Below are 20,981 nucleotides of genomic sequence, written 5' to 3'. Positions count from 1 at the left end.
GCATATAATTCTCAAAATTGGAAATGATTCTGTACTATGGTATCAACTTTGATATTTGTAGTGCACTACACTTTGGACATCATGATGGGAAATTTTTAACATTAAAAGTTCTGCAAAAGACATTACTGACAGATATAATTTTTTTAGAAATTATGAAACTTGGCAAAATTTCTTACCCAGTATCTAAATCTGTCATTATCTTTTTCAGATTTTTGTTGCTTAGCTGCAAAGTCGTGTCCGACCCATCGCAACCCCATGGGCAACCTTCCTCCAGGCCTTCCTGTCCTCTACCATCTTCTGGAGTCCATTTAAACTCACACCTACTGCTTCAGTGACTCCATCCAGCCACCTCATTCTCTGTCGTCTCCTTCTTCTCTTGCCCTCAATCTTTCCCAGCATTAAGCTCTTCTCCAGTGAGTCCTTCCTTCTTATTAGGTGGCCAAAGTATGTGAGTTTCAACTTCAGGATCTGGCCTTCTAAAGAGCAGTCAGGGTTGATCTCCTCTAGGACTGACCGATTTGATTGCCTTGCAGTCCAAGGGACACGCAGGAGTCTTCTCCAGCACCAGAGTTCAAAGGCCTCAATTTTTTGGCGCTCAGCATTTCTTATGGTCCACCTTTTGCAGCCATACATTGCAACTGGGAAGACCATAGCCTTGACTATACGCACTTTTGTTGGCAGGGTGATGTCTTTGCTTTTTAGTGTGCTGTCTAGATTTGCCATGGTTTTCCTCCCCAGGAGTAAGCGTCTTTTAATTTCTTGGCTGCAGTCCCATCTGCGGTGATCTTGGAGCCCAGGAAAATAAAATCTATCACTACCTCCATTTCTTCCCCATCTATTTGCCAGGAATTGAGAGGGCCGGATGCCATGATCTTGGTTTTCTTAATGTTAAGTTTCAACCCAACTTTTGCACTCTCCTTCTTCACTCGCAACAAGAGGCTCTTTAGTTCCTCTTCACTTTCTGCCATTAGAGTGGTATCATCTGCATATCTTAGGTTGTTGATGTTTCTTCTGGCAATCTTAATTCCAACTTTTGATTCATCTAGCCCTGCCTTTCTCATGATGTGCTCTGCATATAAATTATCTTATCATGCCCAACTTTGCATGAAACGTTCCCTTCATCTTTCCAATTTTCTTGAAAACATCTCTGGTTCTTCCTATTCTATTGTTTTCTTTTATTTCTTTGCACTGTTCATTCTTATCTCTTCTAGCTATTCTCTGTAATTCTGCATTCAGTTTGGTGTATCTTTCTTTTTCTCCCTTTCCTCAGCTATTTGCAAAGCTTCCTCAGACAGCCATTTTGCTTTCTTGCATTTCTTTTTCTTTGGGATGGTTTTAGTTGCTACCTCTTGGGTTGTTGGAAAAGAATGTTTGCTATGACCATTGTATTCTCTTGACAAAATCCTGTCAGCCTGTGCCCTGCTTCATTTTGTACTCCAAGGCCAAACCTGCCTGTTATTTTGGTTATCTTTTGGCTTCCTACTTTAGCATTCAAATCCCCCGTGATGATAAGGACATCATTTTTTGGTGTTAGTTCTATAAGGTGCTGTAGGGCTTCATAGAACCAGTCAATTTCATCCTCTTCAGCATTGGTGGTTGGGGCATAGACTTGGACTACTGTGATATTGAATGGTTTGCCTTGGATTCGAACTGAGATCATTCTGTCATTTTGGGGATTGTATCCCAGTATTGCTTTTCCTACTCTTATTGACTGTCAAGGCTACTCCATTTCTTCTGAGGTATTCTTGCCCGCAGTAGTAAACCTGATGGTCATCTGAATTCACCCATTCCTGTCCATTTTAGTTTGCTGATTCCTAAGATGTCGATGTTCAGTCTTGTCATCTCTTGTTTGACCACCTCCAGCTTTCCTTGATTCATGGATCTTACATTCCAGGTTCCTATGGAGAAAAAATCTTTACAGCATCAGACTTTCCTTTCACCACCAGACACATCCACAGCTGAGTGTCCTTTCGGCTTTAGCCCAGTCGCTTCATTCTTTCTGGCGCTGCTAGTACTAGCCCTCTGCTCTTCCCCAGTAGCATATTGGACGCCTTCCAACCTGAGGGGCTCATCTTCTAGCATCATATCTTTTTTACTTTTAGTACGGTCAGCGGGGTTTTCATTGCAAAGATACTGGAGTAGGTTGCCATTTCCTTCTCCAGTGGATCACATTTTGTCAGGACTCTCTGCTATGACCTGTCCGTCTTGGGTGGTCCTGCATGGCTTAGCTCATAGCTTCATTGAATTATGCAAGCCCCTTCGCCACGACAAGGCAGTAATCCATGAAGGGGTTTTTCAGATTACAGTATATGAAAAAATAAACCACTGAACCAGTATGATATTGTTTTGGATGCCCTTTTCTAGTAAATTTGTATTTTTGCACAGCTACAGTACCTTGGGTTTTTAAATTCTGTCTTTCAAAGAAAACTGACAGTACTTTGTTCCTTGGAACCTTTTTTTCATGTAATGTTCTAATGAAACTGCAGGTTTATCCCAAATAGGGAAGGAAGGGTTACTTCAGAAGCTTTCCTAAGAATGTGCTTATTCCCTTTGTCATTAAATTAAAAGTGTTAGTATTTGTGCTATGTACTGTATGCTGTCCTCCACCCCATTTCTGATTCTGAATAGCCCCCTGATATATCTGCGGAAGGATCAAGAACTATTCACAGTGGCCATCTCACCACAGTCAACTCACTGTGGAACAATTCCACACGGGATAACTCAATGCAATAAACATTATCCGCCATTGTTTCTTTGATGTTATTTCCAGTTTTTAGAAATAATGTTGACAAAACAATGATGGATAATGTGTATCTCATTGAGTTAACTTGCATGGAATTATCCCATGTTGTGTTGTGCCATGGCAAGTTGGCCATGTTGAGATGGTTGTGGCGAGGTGGCCACGCCAATATGGCTGTGGTGAGTTGGCCATGGCAAGTTGTCCCAATCCGCTGCACAAAGACTGGAGAACATGAACTCAATGACAGGAACACGTTTAGTTTTCTGACACGGGACATGACAAATGGAAGCAGAAATGCTTTGAATTCACTGGATCCAGCCAGTCATTTTCTTATGAGAGAGCTCTACCAGCCAGAAGCTCTTCATATTATACTTAAAAGTTAGTAACAAGAATTTCCTACTACTAGCCATTAAATATGATGAATTTGAGTTTGCAATTTTCTTTAAAAAAGACAATTGTGAAATTAATGTCTGTAGAGTGTAGCTTTCTTACCCTTGCTTAGTCATAAAAAGCTGTGGGCTTTGGCAAAAATCATACTATGAAAGAGAAAAATCACTCGTCTTCACTATCTGTCTTGCTGTATCATTTCTTGTAATCCAACCACTTCCTTCTATCTGGACTGTTAAAACATTATAAGAATAATAAGAAATGTGTTTCTTTAAAAGTACTACCCTCCTTTCTTGTGAGGATTCATATGGTAAGCAGCAAATTACAATTCCTAAAACCTGGTAATAATATCAGCAGAAGCAAACAATCAGCGCAACCTGAAATAGGACTGCACAATTTTTATGGGAACAAGAGTCAGAGTCACATTTAGAAGAACATAAGGACTGCTAGTGGACAAACACAAAACAGCAGTTGGATTTATCTTTTGAGTGCATTTGATTGAAACTTTAATTAAAATTTTAAGTGAAATGATTCAGTGCAATTATTGGAGTATTCCAAGGCATTTTATAGATTCTATGCTGTGACACTTTACAGCAATAGAAAAAAAAATCTGGTATCATCTTCTGTAGTGTCCTTTGTGGAGCTACAGGTTTCCACATGCCTCAGTTTGTTTCAAATCTGTAATGAGGTAGGAAGACTTGACAAATTGTCTCCTCCCAAATGAAAGATCATTGGTTTGCATAATTCAGACTTGACTGCATTGATAGACATCAGTTTTCCAAGTTTCAAGAACATTTTTTTTCCTATCTGCCGATAGATTTCATAAGTTTTAAAAAGAATAATGTGCTCTAGGGAGTTGTTGTGCCATTCATGGAGTTCAGAAGGTAAAAATTCAGTAATTTGCCAAGTCATCGTTCTTGCATTCATGAGACTCTCTTGTTATTAAACTGTGTGTGTGTGTGTGTGTGTGTGTGTGTAATTTTTTTGGCTTGCTAACAAAGAATGAAGGGAGACAGATATGATCATTTCAAACTTATTTGTTCTCATCAGGCCTAGCAAGGTAATCTAAATAGTTAACAAGCATTTAACACATATCTCCCTTGCTTCTCAGCTAACAAAGTGAGATAGAGCTTGTGGCCTAGAGGTAAAAACAACTGCCTAATGTGCAATCAGCCCAGGTTCGAATCTCAGAAGGGTATGGCTGACTGATGAAAACAAATAAGTTTGAAATGCATATCAGTCTCCCTTTAATTCTTTGTTAGCAATCTAAAAAAAAATTATGAGCTGTCACTGTTGTGACTACTGCCTGTCGATGGCCTTCGGTTAGGCTGAAACAGGAAACAGGAAATAAAGATTTGTCCCATGTTTGGGGCCTAGCAAGGTAATCTAAATAGTTAACAAGCATTTAACATTTATATATATAATTATATATATAATTCCCAAAGCATTAACAGCCTTTTTAAATGAAACCTAGACATTTTACAAAAAGAAATACTTGAACTTGCCTTCTTTGAAACCATGTTGGAACATGGAACCAATGCTTTTGCAAAATATATCTAGCAATAAAGAATTTTTGGATCAATAGGTTGCTTGTAGGTGGTTATTGGATCCACAGTTGTTTAGTTAAATTGGGCTCATAATACAGATGCAGGATAATTTCAAAAAATAACATAGGGTAGACTAAATGCAGCTGTTTTTTTATTTTTAATTGGCAAAAACCTCCTTTCCTGGGCTCCCTTTGGTTTTAAGGATAGATTTACAATGTAGCCTCAGCAATTGTGTAGTTGGAAGCTATCCCACTCAGGGAAAATTCATGGTAATGTATTTCATAATGGCTCCATCATGGTAAATTTTGGAACTGATTTTTCAAATGTGAGAGCCAGTTCCCATTACTCCCAGCTATTCTATATTTGGATTTTCTGGGCTCAGAAGGTTATAAAAGTAAATTTCCATGAGATATAATCTAGATTTCTGTTATAGTAAAACTGATAAAGAGTTACTTCATATCTGCGTTCAAAGACTGAATCGTACATTGTGCAATGCATAATATTGATGGCGCAGGCATTTACTTTCAAAAACCGGTATCTATATATGTTATATCATGAAAATCCTTTTGGTTTTTTTAAAAAAGAGAATCCAGATTTGATCCTTTTACACTGAAAGATACCTACTGTAGCTATTACTAGCAGGGTACCTTTGAGTTCTGATTCTTCATAATTTATAATGCAGTGGTACTTCATGTCGTTAATTGGTTCCAGGAGGTACAATGAGAACCCAAAAAAGGATGTGTCCCAAACAAACCTTGTGACTTAGCACATCAGGCTTTGTTTCAATTGGGAATAACTTTCTGCCTGTCCCTTTTCTTATGTCAGTAACTTTCCCAGTATGGCTGACTTCCTGTCTATCCTCTGTGGCCGTCCCCCTCCTTTTTCAGTAACCTTCCCAGCATGGCTGACTTCCTGCCCATTCTCCAGAGCTTCCCTCCTCTTCCTATCGCAGCACATCGAGTACTAAGAAAATGCCAAGTTCTGAGACAACATTTTTCCGTCAAAATGTGTACCAAATTCAATGAGTTTTGAGGCAGTCAAGTACCAAAGTACCATTATACTGCAAAGTTGGCACAACTGTTTTCCTGTTTCTCATTCCTTGTCTTAATGTGGAGTGGAGAAATGCCAAAGCAGATGAAGTCACCTGGTTATAGGGCACCATTATCTAAGGAACTATCTATCTTCAGTACTTTCTGACTGTCTAGCACAGTGATGGCGAAACGTTTAGAGACCAAGTGCCCAAACGACAACCCAAAACCCACTTATGTGTCATCGGGTGCCGGGTGGGCGTGGCCCATTGGGTGGGTGTGGCCAATTGGGTGGGCTTGGCCCATTGGGTGGGCATGGCTGGGGTGGTAATGACAGATTGGGTGGGACTAAAAAGTTCAATCAATCAATTCCAACTTTGCGAGATCTTTTTCTTTCCTGTGAGAAGTTGAAATTGATTGATTGATTGAATCTTTTTTTTTTTTTTTGCACACGGCGGTGGAGGCCTAAAGTGAAAAGGTTTTATAAAACCCAGCTGAAGGCCTAGGACTGGGGCGACAGTGCGCGTGCTCACAGAAAGGGCTCTGCATGCTACCTGTGGCACGCATGCCATAGGTTCACCACCATGGGTCTAGCAAGTGATTATTTCTGTTACAGTAGCTGCCCACTGGAATAGCATATCCTCAGAGATTCATGTGGCTCCCCCATTTCAATTTTCCAAAAACCTGTCTATTCTCTTAGATTTTGGGGTAGAGTGTTTGTGAGCTCTTATAGGTATCTTTTTTTGTGATGTATAATGCTAGGCTGTATTAACAGAGGGATAGAATCAAGATCAAGTGAAGTACTAATACCACTTTACAATGCTTTGGTAAGGCCATACCAATTTTGGTCACCACGATGTAAAAAAGATGTCGAGACTCTAGAAAGGGTACAGAGAAGAGCAACAAAGATGATTAGGGGGCTGGAGGTTAAAACATATAGGGAACGGTTGCTGGAATTGGGTATGTGTAGTTTAACGAAGAGAAGAGTGAGGGGTGACATGATAGCAGTGTTCCAATATCTAAGGGGCTGCCACAAAGAAGAGGGAGTCAAGCTATTCTCCAAAGCACCTGAAAGCAGGACAAGAAGCAACGGATGGAAACTAGGCAAGGAGAGAAGCAACCTAGAACTAAGGAGAAACTTCCTGACAGTTAGAACAACTAACCAGTGGAACAACCTGCCTCCAGAAGCTGTGAATGCTCCAACACTGGAGGTTTTTAAGAAGAGACTGGACAGCCATTTGCCTGAAATGGTATAAGGTTTCCTGCCTGAGCAGGGGGTTGGACTAGATGACCTCCAAGGTCACTTCCAACATTATTATTATTATTATTATTATTATTATTATTATTATTATTATTATTATTATTATTATTATTATTATTATTATTATTATTTTCTCTCTACTTTCTTGACATCATGATCTATTTTTTTCTATTTTATCATTTCTTCTTAAAATACAGGTAGTCCCTGATGCATGACCACAGTTGAGCCCACAGTTTCTGTTGCTACGTGAGACATTTATTAAGTGAATTTTGCCCCATTTTACAACTTACCTTGCCACCATTGTTAAATGAATCACTGAAGCTGTTAAATTAGTGGTACAGTTCTTAAGTGAATCTGCCTTCCTCATTGACTTTGCTTATTAGAAGATCACACAAGGTGATCGCATGATTTCAGAACACTGCAACTGTCATAAACATGAACAAGTTGCCAGTTTTGATCACATGATCATAGGGATAAAGCAACAGTCATAAGTGTGTAAAATGATCATAAGTCACTTTTTCAGTTCCATTGTAACTTTGAACAGTCACTAAGTGAAGACTTGTATGTTGAGGACTACCTGTATAAACCACCTAGGAGATAGGTGCCCTCGAAATAATAAGTAAGTAAGTCATGAAACAGACAAGACACCCAAAATGTGACAGGCCTCAATGGAATAAAGAAATTGCTCTTATACAGAAAACCTGTAAGAATGCATATTTTTTTAAAAAAATGTATGAAGATACAATCATAAACAAAATTATCTTTTTTAACAATGCATATCCATTCAAGCAAGGCATACACAGAGTCACATTAATCAGGTTCCATATGTGGTGGTGGGGAAATGGTTAAGATGCATAATATTGAAAATATAATGTGTGAGTTAAACTCTGGTCCTCTTTTACTAGAGAATACATTAAGATGTCAGTTGATTGAATTTCTTTTTCCTTGGTTCCTTAAATGAAGAACTAGTGCATATTTTAAGAATCAAATGTCCTTGATTCTTCATTTGCTATGTTTTGAAATACTTCCTTTACTTTCCAAGAGTTGCCTTATAAAACACTTTGAAATTCAGTGGGACTAATGTCTAGTTATCGCAGGGAGCATGCTATGGGCATGCTTATAAGACTTACCTTGTCATAAACTGACTGCCATGGTAGAAGCATGGAGCTTTAGGTATACCAAGCTCAAAAGCAAACTGTTTAATATGTTACTGAAAAGGCACTTTCCAACAGAAAAATGAGAAACTTTAGGCCCTTTGTAGGCCATAAGGTAAGAAAAAAAGTGCAAGAATTTTAGCCTTGATTTCACTGTAAATAGAGCTTGCATTTGATACATAGCAATCACTGGAATTCTTCCACAACAGGACCATTTGATTTTACAGTAAACCTACTTATCAGAGAAGTCCAGGCTTGAGTGCCTGCATGTGCCTGTTTCTCATTCTACTGTTCCCTGAAATAAACCTGACAGCATTTATAAAACCTGCAAACAAAGAAATTCTGTGCTATTGTGGTCATCTGGATTCTTGCAACTCAAACGGAAAGCAAATTTATGATGTTCCTCTCTATGTCTTCAAGTTCTTAGATATTTATCAGTCCAGATCACTGTTGCCATATTTCTGTGCAGTGAGGTGTACCTCCAAGTAAAGCTTTGAGTTGCAGTTCGAATAATTGATATCTTAATACATTCTCTAATAAAAGATGCAGTTGTATTTAATCAGTTTCAAAATTCTGCAGTTTTTACTTTCCAACAGCCTCCATGGAGTATAAATGGGACCCTTTAGCTTCCTGTGAATAAAAACAATACTAGTGGTTGTTATTGGTTTGGAATATTTTAGCTTCTCATTTCATTTTTCCTTTATTAAAAGAAAAAAAAGATACATAGTGGTCTTACAGAGGTAGGCACTGCCTACTTCTAATCTTACCAAAGGACTACATATTTTCCAGTATTTATACTTAGAATTCATATAACAAGTAGCCCTGATAAGAAGAATGCCTACAATCATAATTTCCTGTTTAGTGTTTACTCTTTTTATACTACAATCATCTGTTTTAAAACTTTAGCATGATCAGTGTCTGTGGTGTCTTCTATCATTGCTATTTTGGGCCAATTGATCAGGTAAAAGATCTTTGTTCTTTTTAAAACACTATTGAATAATTTACATAAGATGACTATTTCTTAAAAAAAATAAGAAAACTTACACATACGTTTTTGAGAGCCTGAAACAGTGTACAAGAACAATTGTTAGTACAGAGGATTTTGTGAAAGAGCTGATTTTATAAAAATGCAATAGCTCAAAAGTTGATAGAAAAGGTTCCCTCTGTACATTTTATTAAGCATGTCTGTACTTTGGACAAGTATAAAATGTCCCTTTTTAATAATAAAAAAGTTTGGATGCTGAATGGTTGAAACTTCAAAGTCTAGGAAAGATTCTTATAATAACATATAAATATATTGTGTATTGTAAATATTGTGGTAAAAACAGACTGTGCCCAGGTACACCTATTGAAACTGTTCCAGAAGACCAAATTTTGGAATAACTACTCAATAGTGGAATGATGGCCACCAATTTAGATGTCCTTTAATGGAGGTAATTCCATAAATTTTTCCATGGCTACCAGTCACAATGACTTTACCAGTCGCTAATGACATTTAGGGTTAATGCCTTCAAGTTCTACAAGTCCATACAGATAATTAAATAACTTTCACTAGATCCATTCCATGAAACTATGAAACAGATAGAGCCACTCAAATCTTGGCCCAACTATTTTACGGCTTCTTTGAGGTTGTCTAGGCATGCACTTCTATGTCCTGAAGACACCTCCACCAAGATAACTAACAAAGCAAATGATCTGTGCAGACCTACAATCTGTGTCAGTGGTAGGAAACCAACAGGCTCTAGAGCATCCCCATTTTACAGAGCCCCCAAATCCTCTTGTGACTGTGGCAAACCAAAAGAATGAATAGTTTTGGTTTTGACTGCATTGATGTGGGAAAGAAAATAAAAGTCCCATTTAAGCTTTATAATAAGCTTGTAACTTTAAAGTAAACTTCCAAAAAAGAAAACAGAAAACAATTGCCCCCACCCCCAATGAGGGGAGGAAAAAAAAGCAGAAAATCCTGGCTCGGCCTTCTTCAGAATCCATTCATGACCACTGAGCTTCAGGGCATCACTCAATGGAGACTCAATTGCAGCAACAAAAACCAAAAAAATGTGTAGCTTAGAGGTGTCCACTCATGGCAATTTTAAGACCTGTGGACTTCAACTCTGAGAACTCAGAAGCATGGCTGGCTGGGGAATTCTGGGAGTTGAAGTCCATAGCTTTTAAGGTTGCTGAGCTTGGACACCCCTGGTGTGGCCTCTGTTCTAAACAATGTTTGACTTTTCAGCTGGATTCTGTTTTTGAATGGCTGATACAGTGAGCTGTTATATTAACTTTTGGACTCCCCACGGGAGAATTCAAACCTTCATATTTCATGTACAAAATAGTTTTTCTTGGCTGTTACATATGGGTGCTGAAATGATTAATTTACTTTGTTACAGCTGGAGCCATTCTTGCAGGCAGCATCTCCAAGGATTGGATCCACTCTACACTTTTGGCTCCAGTTGTGGAGCAGCTGTCTGCTCACATCTTATTTTCTTTTGCTTTTAAACAGCATTTTTCTGGGGAGGGTCATACACAGAGCTTTGTGGCAAAAAATGTCACAGGGATCAACAGTCTATGTTTCTATGCAACTTCCTTAGCAGTAAACAGTGAGGGAATAGATCCACTTTGTAAAATTGGTAACAAACTATATTTGCCAAATGGAAGTTAAGAACAAAAGATCAAGTGATAAATTGCTTTGCAGGGGAAGGGGGAATTAGATGCCACAAGAGAAAAGCGAGATTTTTGTTGTTATGTAATTCCCAGATTACTATGTAGCTTGTAGATAAATCAATTTAATGTTGTTTGTAGAATAGTTTTATTGTTGGTTATATTTTTAAAAAAGTCTTTTAAAGCTTTCTTCAACCAGATTTTGCTCTCCATATGTGAATCAAGCCTTAGAATTCCCTAGCTGTCATTTCTCTCCTGAGAATGCAGGATATAAATCCCCACATACAAAGAGGTTTAAGGAAACCAGGCTGCCAAAGAATACAATGGTTGGACACCATCAACCAGAGCCTAGGAAAACTCAAAGAAGCAATGCAGCATGGAAGATGTGGAGAGACCTGGTTCATAGAAATGCCAAGAGTTGGACATGAATGAACAGATAACATCACCATACAGAGAGGTTTAACTCAGATTGAGAGAGATTGAGCTAAGACTATTTTGCAAAAAAATAATTAAAATTTCTAGATTTTTCTCAAATGTAACTGGAGCATCTCAGCCACAGATAACTATTACTGTTGCTACTTGCAAATATAATTTTGAAAGCTATTAAATATATTTATTTCTAATTTAAAAGTTGGGCCACTTGTAGGATCTCCATTGATGTGAAGTGTTGCCAATGAAAGGAGGAAGAGATTGCCCTATATCAGACATGTCAAACTCGCAACGTCACGTATTGGAACTTTTTCCCCATTTCAGTTTCCTCGTGATGTATCCAGCCCACGGGCCAGCAGTTTGACACCCTGCCCTGTATGATTCATAACATAGTTATTTCAGCTCATAGTCTTTCACTCTATTCTCACCCCATTCGTAGTGTTGAGTCTTCAAGTTTGGAAGGATTGCTCTATAGAAAATCAGCCTCTTACTACCTTACTTTTTTTTTTTAGGTTGGACATCCTGAGCTGTTTAGGGGAGTTCAGAAGCCTAAGCTTCTGTCCACCTAACACTTTGAAAGTATGTTCTATGTGAGTAGATAGATAAGTACCACTTTGGTGGGGAGATGAGCTAGTACTCTGTGCAGGCAGTCAAATTCCTAATGGTTCTGAACTTTCCCTGTTGCAGCGCCTACTTGCGAGGCAACTCCGGGGATGGAGGGGGCCTTGGGTGATGCTGCAAGAATTGCTGTTTGTCTTCTCTCTGGCAGGAAACCAGCTTGTCCTCCTCTGCTGCACTTTGGGAAGTGTGCAAGCATTTCCAGTAACAGGACTGGTACCATGGCAAGCCAAACTACTGTAATGACCCCATATGCTATTAATAATAATTCCTACATACCGTTACAGGCGATGAATTCCATAGTCTGGAAGCAATGCAGGAGAAGCCCTATGTCTGTGTGCACAAATTTCAGCTTCCTAACAATGTGGGTATCTTTAAAAGGCCTCTCCTGTGGATTGTAACAACCATATAGATTCATAATGGGAGAAACACTTCTCTTATACGTGCAGGCTCAAACTGATAGACAGACATCACTGCTAAAGTAATTCATCTTAAGCATTACTCTTCTGGGTCAATTCAAAATTTGGAATATAGATATTTTCTTCTTTTAAACTTAAAAAAAAGTTGTGCTTTCTTCTTATTTTGGTTCCTTAAATATATGGCTGAAGTTCTCAGTTTATGACTAAACATAGTGATGTGGCATATATTAGTGACTTCTTGCATTAATTTCCTATTGCTACTTCAGGGAAGAACAGGGTAGAACAACGGCTAATGACCCTCTTTTACCGGTCTACCAAAGAGAGCGTCCTCTCATATGGTATTGTGGTTTGGTATGCTGGTCTGACAGCCGCGGATAGGAAAGTATTACAGAGGGTAGTGAGCACAGCACAAGACATTGTGGGCTGTTCCCTGACACCACTGGATGACATCGCCAGGGCTCGCTGCCTTGGAAGAGTGAGGAAGATTCTCAGGGATGACTCACACCCTGGACGGTATCTCTTTACTCTCCTACCATCCGGTAGGAGATATAGGAGTATAGCCAGCCGTACCAACAGGCTGAAAAATAGCTTTTATCCGTGGGCTGTTAGGCTTTTAAATGGGATATAATCTCTGTGAACTTATGCAGAATTGACTTGGGAGGCCGGTGTGTGGTGTAGTTCGTTCACATGGTGTGGTAGGATGGAGGGTTTGTTGTCACTGTGTGTTGGGGGGGAGAGAGCACGGGGGGGGGGGAGGCTCAGCTAATCTCAATGTACACATGGCTCTATATTTCCATTTCTTGTTTTGTCCTCACAGACACTAACTCTGTGGTATAGATTAGACTGTGATTCAGAATCATTCAGTGAAGTTTGTGCTTGAGCTGGGATGTAACTTGCTCCTCTCCCACTGTACACCAAGAAAGTAGATGTTAATTCTACAGGGCTTCCTCTGTGCCCTCGGGTTCTTGTGACAAAACCTTTGTTCCCCTATATCTGGGTATAGTGCTAGTTCTTTATCACCAGCGTTCTAAAAATTCAGCGCCCTTTCAGTATGTTCTGATTGTAATTCCCAGACTGCTTCACTTTTGTGAAGAGACGCTCCAGCACATCCAGAAGAGTCAAACTGAAAAAATATCTATGGGCTCTGGAGGCCAATCCTCTATTTTTTTTTATTCACATATATTTCTAGTTCCTGCAAAACCTGTCAGTAATGATGAATTGGTTTCAATTTTCCTAAAGAGCGAAGTATCACAGATTATTTTTAGGGCTTGTCACAGTTGACTTTTACATAAAAAGTACCATGAGAGAGGTAGTCTAATTCAGTGTTTCTCATCCTTGGCAACTTTAAGATATGTGGATTTCTTAAAAAGGCTGGCTGGGGAATTCTGGGAGTTGAAGTCTACATATTTTAAAGTTGCTGAGAAACATTGGTCTGATCTATCTCACAGAATTATTGTTGGTAAGGACAAAATAGGAACTAAGAATTGCTCATGAGCTGCTAGAGGAAAGAAATCAATAATATATGCCACATCATCATGTTTAGCTGTAAACAGATATATTTCTTTACATAAGAAATGCCAGCAGGTTTTAAAGAAGGAGGTGGCAATGTGCCAGTAGATACCTCTCATTACATCTTCAGTATACTTTGGGATCCATTAAAAATAATAGACTCCAAAGTTGGAACTCTTCCTGCCCCTGTCTTAAAATATATTTAAATTATGTCAGGAACATGTCAGCAGGAGATTCACTGCACTCCCTAATATGGAACATTTCTCATTACAGGAAAGTTTAAAAGTTGTTCTCTATAGGTGTAGAATTATTATTATTATTTTTTAATTTGTGGAAAAAGTTTAAGAAAAGCCTCCAAGTTTCCTATAAATAGCTGTCTGCAAATGAAAAACTGGCTACAAACAAGCACCTTCCCAACCTTCTGATGTTTTATAGATGAGATCCTTAATGGAGCGTAATCTGATTCACATTGTGGAAATTAAATTTTACAGGCGCCACAATTATTGGAGTTTTTCTTAGCCTTGCTGAGAAAAATCCACAACTGTCTGATAAAAGAAGCAAATGTGCATTTGCAATGTCTAAATTGGCACACTGCTTTGAACATTTAACATTTCTGATGGTTTGACTAAGAACCTGGACTATCTGCTTTTTGACTTGTTTTTAATTTAGTGGTCTACTGCGAAGAAGGAACATTTTCACAGCTGTTAAGTAGTAGTTACTTTGGTTTCAAAGAAGCCCCCTGAAGGTCTGCATGTTAATCACAAAGCATTGGTGGTCATTGTCTTGTGTTTGAACAACCCACTTATTCCCCACAGTAGTTTTCTAGAGGTAATGATCCAAAATGGACTAATAAACCCTTTCATGGTGTGGCAGCTCTTTCATCTCCATCCTTGATTTTATTGACCTTCACTGAAGTTCTGTATGACTTTGTAGTATAATTGCACTTAAGGAACTATGTATGATCTACTGTTTGGTGGGAATATCAATTTAACACATAGGAACTAAAAGCAATGGTTTAAAGCTAGGCAATTAGTAAGTGTGGGAATGTTGAACATTACTTTAAGATCTCTAAGGAATTTTTCTTCTGCATAGCTTTAACCACTTACAGTATACCATCAGCCAGCCTTCTCTAAATTAGTGTTCTCTGAATATGTTGGCTTACTGTTGCCATCATCTTGTGGCTATCAATATTTGAACTCCAGCACATATGGACTAATCCAGTGTTAGGGCAAAACCTAGCTTAAATTCATTAAGATGTATCTCATTCCAAAAATGTTCCCTTCAGACTAAGTTTACTTCTAGGAGCAAAAGTTTCTCTTCTGTATCTCTTAACTTAGACAATTATTGGGTTAATAGGATAAGTTAATAGGATAAGATTTCTTTTGTTTGGCAAGACATTGTTAGCAAATCACTGCCAATTTGGGTGTCTTACCAATCTTAGACCTTATTATGTGATTCTAAAATTTGAATGTTTGTGCTTCATTATGATCTTAACTAATTTATTAAATTTATATGCTAAAAAAGGTAAAGGTAAAGGTTCCCCCGCACATGCGTGCTAGTCGTTTCCAACTCTAGGGGCCGGTGCTCATCTCCGTTTCAAAGCCGAAGAGCCAGCGCTTGTCCCAGGACGTCTCCGTGGTCATGTGGCCGGCATGACTAGACGCCAAAGGCGCACGGAACGCTGTTACCTTCCCACCGTAGTGGTCATTTAAATGACTCTGGGCTTATTGTTGAATTAGATTGTACTTTCTAATTTTATCATGCAACACTCTGGGAGTGCCTATATTTATGCCGGTCTTTTAATAGCTTATAATTATAATAGCTATTATAATGGTTTATTATTATACATTTACTCTTAAAAAGAATAGGACACATATTCATCAGAGTAATGATTTTTTCAACCACAGTTTTTAATTAAGGGCCAGTATATTCTATTCTATGAGAGGGACGCGGTGGCTCAGTGGGTTAGGACGCTGAGCTTGTCGATCAGAAGGTCGGCAGTTTGGCGGGTCAAATCCCGAGTGCCGCGTAACAGAGTAAGCGCCTGTTACTCATCCCAGCTTCTGCCAACCTAGCAGTTTGAAAGCACGTAAAAATGCAAGTAGAAAAATAGGGACCACTACGGTGGGAAGGTAACAGCGTTCCGTGCGCCTTTGGCGTCTAGTCATGCCGGCCACATGACCACGGAGACGTCCTCGGACAAGCGCTGGCTCTTCGGCTTTGAAACGGAGATGAGCACCGGCCCCTAGAGTCGGAAACGACTAGCACACATGTGCGGGGGAACCTTTACCTTTACCTTTTATATTCTATAGTGCTCCAGAGTCATTATGTTGAAATAAGTAGACAAATTCATCAAATAAATAAATAATACTGCTCTGAAAATGCCCTAGCAAATACCCATTCCAGTAACAATGCCCCAGCCATTTAGAAGCACATACTGTATTGATTACTACGGTAAATTGTTTCCTGCCCATACATTCTATTCTGTCTGTGGATTTGAGGTTCTTGCTTGGAAATAGACATATACGGCATTTCAAAATTGTTCATCAAAGATATGGAAAGACAAGGTGGTTGAACAGTTTATTTGAATGCGAAAGCTGTGTTTTCCGACACACATTTGCAAAGACACTGCTTCTTTAAGCAGCACAGCTACTGAAAATTCTTGGTGGAACGAGTTCTTCCTGATGTTTTCATGGAAACATGGGAAGCCAGGGAAATGGAAGACTGCTGGAGAACTGGTGATGCAAAGAAATATAGCCTGATTACCTCTTAACTAAATCAAGTTATTGATGAGCAGCGATACCCCGATGAAAATATTTCTGAAACAATACACATTAAACAGGTAGAACTAGCAATGAAACTTCTTTATTTGGTACACTGCTTGATAGAAAGAAAGTGGTCCACCTAATCGGTCTTCAGTTTTACAGCTGGGATAGAGTCAAGCCATCAAAGGAAGACAATTTTGCCTTTTAGGAATTTTGCGTATGGTTTTTATCCCTACTTGAGCTTGTAATAACAATCATAATCATGAATAAATCCAACAGGAGAAAAATAGGTCAGATACTGGATTTACTGAGATTAGAAATGACTCTACTTTTCATTGTGCCACTCATGATTGGCTGATTCAGAAATGATTTATTTCCAACATCATTATATCTAATTGCTTTACATCCTGAGAAAACCCAATATTTGCAAAAGAAATCCCTCTTATTTAGTCCTGTAAATACATCCTCTTCCTCCTCTAAATATACATGAGACACTAAAGACAGAACACTGATGGCTCACAAAGAAGGGAACACAGAAGAAAGATATAACCAGGATACATGCATCCAGCAATTCTCAAATGTGAAAATTGTCAATCTATTAACAAATGTACACTGTGTAACTTCCTGCTAAAAAATGGCTGATCAGCCATAGATTCCGGGCATATCAAGGAAATGGTAGGCTAATTAATTAAGCAGCTGTTCTGGAAAAATGGGTGAAAAAAGTTATTATAATGAACTTGAGAAGAGCAAATGGTCCTGGAGAAGAATCAACATGGTAGAAGAGAATATTTGTAGCTCAGGGTTGAACTGCAAAGTCCTTGGTGCTCTCTGGTTATTTTTGTGCAGATACTTCATTACCAAACTAGGCAACATCATCAGTGCTAGTAGGAAGTAAGCTTTGCTCTCATTTGCTCTACCTACTAGCACTGTTGATGTTTTTTAGGCCTTGAAGAGTCAACATGGTTTCTGAACAAATAAGATTACTACCTTTGAAGTTTAGCACATTTTAGTAGGCATGCCTTTGGCTCTCAGAGTCTTTCGTCATAATCTTGAACATATTTAGCAGTGATGGAATAAGAGGGAAGGAAAGAATTGATTGGTAACTGATAGGTGAATACGATTGAAAATGGGATAAAAAATATTCTGTGTTTTTGCCATCTATGATTTTTGTTGAAGGGAGAAAGAAAACGGGAAAGACATGAGAACATACAGAAAGATAAATGGTCTGATAACAGTATTGTGGGGGACAATCAAGATATTCAAATCATCTTATTTTCTATAGGAGATTTAAAAGTGCTTTTTCATTTCTTTTGCTAACCCAAAACGTTCTGAAATTTCAGTAAAATTTGGCTGAGCTGTTTTTAATATAGCAGGAAAACAATTTGCACAGCAACTGCCCAAATGATGCAGAAATCCAAACAATTTCTATTTAAAATTGGATAAATGCTATTAAATTGATTCCTTGCATACATTGGCAGATTATCTTCCTGAATTTCAGAATGAAATAAATGTGAATACATAGTGCCCTCCTGTGGCTAAAAAGCATATTCTGTCCTATGAAACTGTAATTGCCAAACTACAGTGCATTTATAAATCAAGGAAGAGAGGAAGGGAGGAAGCAAGGGAAGAGAAATGCTGAAGAAGCAAGCATCTAAAGAGCTAATCTCCCAAACTGCCTACAACAGTAAACTATTCTAGTTGCTTTCCAGGCCAATGGGGAAATAAATAGAGATCTAGCAAAGCTTTATCTGTAATTTGCTGTTGTACCAGGAATTTCTGGAGAGAATGGATGGGGACTACAGTATGTATTTTCCCAAATTGTGATTCGCCTATGGAGGTTGTGTGTTGCCAGAACCACTAATAAGGAGGACTGACTAGATTAGTGAATTGAGCTACAGTAAGTATATTGTAGGATAGTGTCAGGTTTTCCTATGGACTACCGCTTCTGATCTGCGTTTATATAACCAGCCTGAATTTAAATAATGCTTTCAGTTTGTTGCTAAGAATGATCAGTGATTCTATTACATTTCAATGCTCTTAGAGTAGAGTAGAGATATTATATATTCTCAAAAACATTACTGGGCAGTTTGATTTAATTTTCAGACAGAGGAGGTGAAGATGACATTATAATGCTTCTAACTGCAAATGCACCTCAGTTTGAATTTCCTGCTTTATTAAGTTAAGAGGCTGCAGTATAAAAAGAGAGTTCCCCAGTGAGAATTTATCATTGCATTGGCTATTCAACAGAAGATTTCTTTTTCCCGTGCATAAAATTCTGGAATTTAGGATCCAAGCAACATTAAATCAGTTGGTTTTCTAGACCAGATGCCCCCAACCTTTTGGGCACCAGGGACCGGTTCCGTGGAGAAAGTTTTTTCTGTGGTCCTGAGAATTGATTTTTTTTTTTAGTTAGAGCACCTCATTTTAAAATTTGGTCAACACATAACACAATTATTCTTTAAAAAAACAATGGCAGTATGGCTATTCATCGGATTATTTTAATATAAAATTTAATTGTTTGATTTATTTATTTGATCTTGCTTTAGGTTAGGCAGTTTATAGATTTAACTTGTGTTGAATCCTATGGAATATTGCATGGAATGGTGTAAAATTCTGTGTACTCTAACTCTTTGCTGACTATGCCTGTCTAACTCTCAAGGGCTTTGATAGTTTTTCTTTTATACTGTACATTTAATTTATATAGCTGCCCATTTCAACCAATGACACTATGCGGCATACATCATAAAAACATTAAACAATTAAACAAGTAAAACAATATAGAATAAATATACAGCATATGAAGTAAAACTATTGGTATAGATGTTAATATAGTCAACATTCAACACATTTGGTTGCCAGGCTTCTAAGTCATAACAAACTAAAACCTGAATTCTCAAATAGTTGAGACAGATGAACAGAAATCACTAAAGCTTACAATATCACACAGTGCTTTCCTGAAAGGAACATAGGTAAAATCAGGGGCCAACATGGTGGGTATGAGCACACATAGTATCGAGGCAACAACAACAACAGCAACAAAATGAACTTAAGTAAGTAGCATATTCTTATTGCTAAGCACATTGATTTGTGCTTAGAGTGTAAGCCGCCCTGAGAAGGGCGGGATATAAATGGGATTAAAATAAATAAATAAATATTCTTAGAGGATGGAATCCAGCAATTAGTTGACATACAATACTTTAAAATATTATCCAGCTACCGAGGGCAAATTTTAGAATGTATTTTTTTGGATGGGGTGGGTGGAGTTCAGCTGTTGAGTACCTGCTAAATAACAGCTATAAGAATGGAATAACTCTTCTCTGGACCAGTGAATCTCTGCACATCACAAAAGATTGTGAGTCAGTTGCTTTGCTGTGAAGGACTTTCTGAATAAATTAGGTGTAGATAGCTCTACCAGTTCAGTTGGAAAACCTGAAAAATTAGCCTGTGATTAGCCAGTGATTAAAAATAAAATTATTGCCAATCTTTTAGCTGTATCTTGCTCTATATATTAATTGGGGAGGGCCTATCTGTTATTCACAAGTGTCTTGTAAATGAGAGTGTGTAATCGCAGTGATTTATGTCATTTGCATGATGCATTGTTATGCAGTTGATACACATTGACTAAAGTAATATAATTTGCTTTTTTTTTTTTAGGAAAGAGGACACCGAAGAAAAAGGATAAGAAGAAGAAAAAAAAGAATTTAATGGAACAAGCTCAGAAGCAGCACAGTTTTTTCCTAGCTACAGACCGAGCTAGTCAATAGAGACATTTGCCCAGGGCCTGTTGGTGATACATGTGGGTTGTTTTTTTTTTAGTTTATATCTTGTTTTTGTTTCTTTTGCAAAATACACAGAAGCTGCTATTAGCTCCTGCATGAGGAAGCACTGCAATTCAGCTGCTCAGACAGCATTTGGACCTGGGGAAAGAGGAGAACATCCACAAGCTTGTTTGTGTGTGTTATTTATACTTTTATGATTAATGTGGTTCTTATTGTTCTCATTGTTCCCCAAACATGGTCCCTCCAGGACTGAAGAAAAGCACTGAGTTCAATCAGTGGAAATGTGTCAAATATGTCTTTTGAGGGTTCCCTTCCCCCTTTCATTTAAATTTGGTGCCTGCAAGAAGGAAATATTTGACTTCTTGGCACAGGACTTTGGAGACAAGAGCATCAGGACTGCATGGCACCATGGGATAAGTTCCTATTTCTACAAGGCGAAGAAATTGGGAAGTTAGAATTGCATATTGTTTTTCAAACTACATTTTCAAGACTGAAGGATACCAAGAAGATATCTGTAGGTAACACACTTGGTCCTCAGCACACCTGCTATACTGGAACAGCTGTATAGTCAAACTGCTCTTGACTGATATATGGAATTATGGCTTAGTATTTCAGGAGCATAGTGGTTCCCATGTGTACATATCATGCTGTCTACATATAAATAAACCTATTTACATTAGAGGTTGG

At 38.2% G+C, this 20,981-nt stretch overlaps 1 protein-coding gene across 2 annotated transcripts in view; it reads left to right on the top strand.

The window, feature by feature from the left end:
* Positions 1–20,694, top strand: part of RSPO2 (R-spondin 2) — a gene marked incomplete at its 5' end in the record, with an annotated part of 121,638 nt that extends 100,944 nt beyond the window's left edge. For both annotated transcript variants that reach the window (XM_083360189.1, XM_083360188.1), the window contains one exon: positions 20,170–20,694. In XM_083360189.1, coding sequence (XP_083216315.1) covers positions 20,170–20,279 — 110 coding nt within the window. In that variant the 3' untranslated portion in view covers positions 20,280–20,694. The remainder of the gene's footprint in view (positions 1–20,169) is intronic.
* Positions 20,695–20,981: the final 287 nt, after the last annotated feature.

Source organism: Vipera ursinii (genome assembly GCF_947247035.1).
Source record: "Vipera ursinii genome assembly, chromosome: 3".
NCBI lineage: Eukaryota > Metazoa > Chordata > Lepidosauria > Squamata > Viperidae > Vipera > Vipera ursinii.
This window is presented reverse-complemented; position numbering and strand designations above follow the sequence as displayed.